Raw genomic sequence first — 5607 nt, 5'->3', positions numbered from 1 at the left:
CCCATGAACTATTTGTGTCAATGGATTAGTTCGATCTAAAACTTGAGATAATGGGTGTAATCCGAAAAAAGATTCAAACGTGGTTGTTAATGGAGTTGAAGTTACCAAATTCTGAGGAGTCGGTATCAATTTATGTCTAATTGCTCCACATATAGTTCCTCTAACCATATTTTCTAAACGAACTAGAGCCAATCCGAATTGATCTTGTAAGAGATCGGCGACAGAACGAATCCGTTTATTTTTCAAATGATTCATATCGTCAAGTGTACCCATTCCAAATTTCAGTCCAATCAAATGATCTGCAGCTGCCAATATATCTCGCGGTAACAAAAATGTATTGTTCTCAGGTATATCAAGATTAAGTCTCTGGTTCTGCCAATATATCTCGCGGTAACAAAAATGTATTGTTCTCAGGTATATCAAGATTAAGTCTCTGGTTCAGATTTCGTCGACCAATCCTTCCTAATTCACATCTTTGTTGAAAAAATTTCTTTTGTAATTCCTTACATAAGGATTCAGAAAATACCGGATCTCCACCTACACAAGAAAATTGTTGATAAAACTCCAAAATGGCATTTTCTTTTGATCCAATTTTTTTTTTCTCCTTATCATTCAGGAAAGACAAAAAAATTTCAGGGTAGCAAACATTCTCGAGAATTTCTCTTAGATTCGAACCCATAGCTGATGATAGAACTAGAATAGATATTTTCTGTTTCCTACTCACACGAGCCCATATCCTTGCTTTTCGATCAATCTCTAATTCTAATCTTCCTCCCCAATCAGATATTATGGTGCCGGTATAGACCGAAATTCCGTTATGGTCCAATTCTGACCGGTAATAGATACCGGGGCTTTGCAATATTTGACTGATCACAATTCTGTATAGTCCATTTACTATAGAAGTTCCCAGGGAATTCATTAGAGGAATGTTTCCAATAAAAATTGTTTGTTCTTGCATATCCCTACGGGTTTTCCAAATTAATCCTGCGGATACGTATAATTCAGAAGAATATGTGAGTGATTCATAGACAGCATGTCTTTCCAAATTAATCCTGCGGATACGTATAATTCAGAAGAATATGTGAGTGATTCATAGACAGCATCTCTTTCTTTTATCAATGGTTCTACCAATTTATATGTTTCCACAAATAATTGAAATTCAATTTCTTGATCTGTATCTTCAATTTTTGGAAACTTAGAAAGTTCTTCTGTTAAGCCATGATCAATGAACCTACAAAACCCTTCAAATTGTATCTGATTAAACCCAGGTATTGTAGACATTCTCTCATTTCCACCCCCATATCCAAATGAGTTGGAGAGTTCTAGACCAAGAACGTCTAGCATGACAGACCTTATAAATCATGGACTAAATATTGTCGCATCTTGGTTTCATATTGTTTTTAAATAAGTACTTGAAAGTTAGAATTATTCATAAAAATAATTCAATCTACTAAAGGTAGTGTGTTACTTTTGGGCCCGTAACCCTTATTCTATCCAATTGGCCTACTCCCTTTTGCCACACCTCCCTAATTCAATTGGCTTCTCAAATTAGTTTTTAATTAACATAATTAACCACAAACATTTAATACTATTTAAAAAAAAAAAAAAAAAATCACACACAAGACCCATTAATCAAAATTCATGTGTATTAAATTGATAATTGATTAAAGATATAAATACTATATTATTGCGTTAAAAAAAATGTAAATATAAGTTAAGGTAGCACAATATTTTAGCTATTTTAACATTTTATAGCTTTAATAAAATCGTTATTATAACTATAAAAAGGTTCAGATTTTAGCTATCGTATTTATTATTTATTATTTAATGGAGTTTTTGTATAGTTATTAGATAATTACTCGATGAATTTAAAAAGAAATATTGTTGAACATTTAAGGAAGATTTCATTACATAATTTTCCCTTGGACCAACGTAAATTTATTTGTAGGACTAATAAAGGGAACTCCTTTAAAACTCATGCAATTTTAGAAATAAAAACAAGCCCATGGTTTATTTCTCAACACTCAGAGCCTCACAGCCCCTTCGACCCGAGCAGCTTTGTAAGCCCAAAAGTGATGCCCATTGCCATCCACCCTCCAACAACCACTCTCGCCGCCGATTTCCCCACCGGAGTCCTCCCTAGGACGGCTCCAACCCCTCCGAAAACCACCAACGTCAAGCTCGCCACCGCTGCAACCACCCCGAGCCTTACCTTATGGTCTCGTATAAACACCGCCGACAGCAACGGAATAACCGCGCCGACCGTAAATGCTATCGCCGATGCAAGCGCGGCCTGTAATGGATTCGGTAACTTCTCTTCCTCCTCGGCCGAGTGGCTTGGCTGCATGCCATTCTTTTGCTTCCTATCTCTCTTCAGCTGAGCTTTCTGTATATCATATTGCGTGTAAACCGACACGAACTCTCCGATCGCCATACTACAAGCACCCGCTACCATCCCCGCAAATCCAGCAATAAGCATGGCTTTGGCGTCCGGCTTCACAGCGCCGACGCCCATCATCAGCGATGCAACGGAGACGAGCCCGTCGTTGGCTCCGAGAACCGCGGCTCGGAGCCACTGAGCACGTTGAGTGTAATCAACATTGCTAGACTCAGAAGCTTCTGCATGGAAGGAAGCCATAAGTGAAGTACAATTTGGTATTAAGGAAAAAAGAAATGGCTTGCTTGTGGAGAGCACACGCCCATGAAGGGATATTTATAGAGAGTGAGTATTGTTTAATTAGTTTAAGGAAAAGAAGGGCAATGAGAATAATAAATAGAGATAGTGGTAGAAATAGGTAAAGAGTATGAGATAGTGTGGAAGGCACTACCAAAAGCTAGTGCTATCCACTTTGTTAGTGAAATGGAGCTTTGGTTGAGTCATTGTACATAATTAAATTATTTCTTTAATCAAATCTCATGAGAGCAATCAAATCTTGATTGCCTCCTTAGGTACATCTATTCATTTTTTTAATCTTTTTAACGGATCTATTTAGTGTAGGTTTGGACTGTAACACTCGAGTCCGACAAATATTTTGTTTCATATTTATGGAGTTCCCTACCAAGAAAATGGAATGGAACCTTAGTTTTGATACGATTTCAATCCTAAACTTTTAGAAATGAATTGATAGGTATATATGGATCTTCTTTTAGATGTCTCGTAAATTGGCCCATTTTGTTGAGCATTTGAAATATCAATTTGTGTTGCCTCAAGCGAATCTAAAATTTCACGATTTAATGTTTGGAAAATTGGTACTCCATAATTTTTTTAGTCCTATATATATATATTTATGCAGTTGCTAAAAAACACGAGATTTTTGGTAAAGTGTCGAAGATCTCGTGTCTTTAGCCAACGCACGATCCCTACAAGAAGCCCCTAGGCAACAATCAACCTTCACCACGTAGTGTTTTCCTTTGACCCCGGCGAGACTTGTGTTTTGGAGAACTAAGATATCAATGGATCTGCATTTGTAGGTACATACGAGAGGTTGTGACACCGTGAGAGTGGAAGAAAAGATGAGCAGAAGGTCACGACAGTCGAAAGTCGAACAAAGGAGCAACGAAAAGGAGTGTCGGAGACGTTCAGGAAGAGAGAGAAAGCATTGTTGATACTTAGCGTGAGTCAGGCGAAGAAGGCGACGGTATTGGGTCTAACCTCGGAGTCGAATTCAGTTTACAGCCAATCCCCGACCCATAGTTCCTTTTGGTCTGGTGACCCATTTGCAACCCGCGGCTTGAACTATTATAGCCCCTGAAGCCAAGTAGACTCGCTCCAACATTCACAAACGCAATCCACACCGCTCGACCCACAGCCATCATGCGCAACCCGCAACGCCAAGAACTCGACCCAAAATCTGCGTCTCAACCCGAATTGCGACCCGTGCACACTTGTCAGCTCCACACAGACACGTGTCTTGTTCTCAGCCACTCGTCTCGATCGGAAAACTTATCATTTATGTTGTTATGGTATTACGATGTGTTATGATAATGCTATGATGCTATGATTTAATATGACATTATGATGTGTTACGATGATGCTGTGATGTTATGATGATGTGATGTACTATGTTACTATACGTTGGGATGATGATGCATTATTATGATGTGATGACATGATATGAGGATATCTCATGTTACGAGAATGTGCATTTATGAAATGACATGTTGCGTTTATGATGAGTTTTCTGATACACAATTCTCAAATGATAAATATATGAAGGCTTATGCATGCATGTTACCTAGAGTAATATGTGAAGAATGTGTGGAGTTGTGTCACATGAATGATTTTAGGATGAAAAGTATCGGGACCTCATGCATAATGTATCTTCATTTACCTTGGGATACTTCTTCTTTTATGATGATGAGTACGGATACATACACTATGATGATGATGATGATCATGCCTTGCATGATATTCAAGGGTTTGCTATATCTCTAGACGTTCGGCTACAACCAACTAGCCCGACTATGATGGGCCCAAGGGACATGTAAACTGCCTGGTGGGCTTACGATCGCACGTGTGGGTCATGTGTAGGGAAGTACTACACATTCAATTTGTCCGAACTGGAGGACACCTCTAAATGATAGGTCTCTAATCATGATTGCATGTGTTTAAACTCTCCTCACAATAGTGGGGTCATTTATCGAGTATTTCTTAAAATACTCGAGCCATGTGCTACTTCTACATTTCAGGTAAACGCAAGGCACCCACGTACGGTTGATAGCAATATCACAATTAAAGACCATGACACATGTATAGGGTAGTTACATTTAATTTCATAAATCTTAGGTTAGTACAGGACATTGGTTAGTACAGGACATTGTTATTTTTACCTCTACTTATGTTTATTTCAATATTTCCTTTGCATTGTTTTAAAAAAACATTTTCTTAAACATGCAAGTCAATGATAGTGTTTTATGAGGTTGTTTAAATAAATATTTTTGCATAAGTCACGACATGCATATGATAGCGACTTTAGGTTAGTAGAAACAAAGGAATTTATAGAAATTCGACGTGAATTGCCAAGAAATTTAAGATTTGGGGCCTAAAACAAACTATGGTGGATTTCTTTCAAACTAGAAGAAACAAATAATTGATATTGGTCCGTGTTTAAGAATTGGGATCTTACCAATCGATGTGGGATCTCGCAATCCACCCCTGTCCCCAAAACAAACCATGGTGGATTTCTTTCAAACTAGAAGAAACAAATATTTGATATTCGACTGTGTTTAAGAATTGGGATCTCGCCAACCGATGTTGGATCTCACAATCCACCTCCTTGGAGGCCAGTGTCCTCGCTAACACATTGCCCGGTGTCTAGCTCTAATACCATTTGTAACAGTCCAAGCCCCACCGCAAGCAGATATTGTCCTCTTTAGACTTTCTCTTCTGGACTTTCCTTAAAGGTTTTAAAACGTGTTTGCTAGGGAAAGGTTTTCACACCCTCATAAGAAATGCTTTGTTTCCCTCTTCAATCGACATGTGATCTCACAAAAATTCTAACACCAGAGTTAGAATGACAAAACACTGTAAATATGGGAGATATACTCCCACTGAAGGTATGCAACTTAACCTAAGCTCAACTCGACATCTTGTGCACATTACTAACT

General features: G+C 38.2%; 1 protein-coding gene across 1 annotated transcript; it reads right to left on the bottom strand.

Annotated features, from left to right (window-relative positions):
• Nucleotides 1–1912: 1912 nt before the first annotated feature.
• LOC111466995 (vacuolar iron transporter homolog 2.1-like) lies at nucleotides 1913–2667 on the bottom strand. Its single transcript, XM_023111743.1, has one exon. The coding sequence runs from the start codon at nucleotides 2636–2638 to the stop codon at nucleotides 2033–2035; it is 606 nt and encodes a 201-aa protein (XP_022967511.1). The 5' UTR covers nucleotides 2639–2667; the 3' UTR covers nucleotides 1913–2032.
• Nucleotides 2668–5607: the final 2940 nt, after the last annotated feature.

Source organism: Cucurbita maxima, unplaced genomic scaffold (assembly GCF_002738345.1).
Source record: "Cucurbita maxima cultivar Rimu unplaced genomic scaffold, Cmax_1.0 Cma_Scf00032, whole genome shotgun sequence".
In the NCBI taxonomy this organism is placed as follows: Eukaryota; Viridiplantae; Streptophyta; class Magnoliopsida; order Cucurbitales; family Cucurbitaceae; genus Cucurbita; species Cucurbita maxima.
Note: the sequence above shows the minus strand (reverse complement) of the source record. Positions and strands in the feature narration are given on the sequence as shown.

What these genes read in the sequence shown, in the direction of transcription:
- LOC111466995 (XM_023111743.1), bottom strand. Translation starts at nt 2,638, where the DNA reads ATGGCTTCCTTCCATGCAGAAGCTTCTGAGTCTAGCAATGTTGATTAC.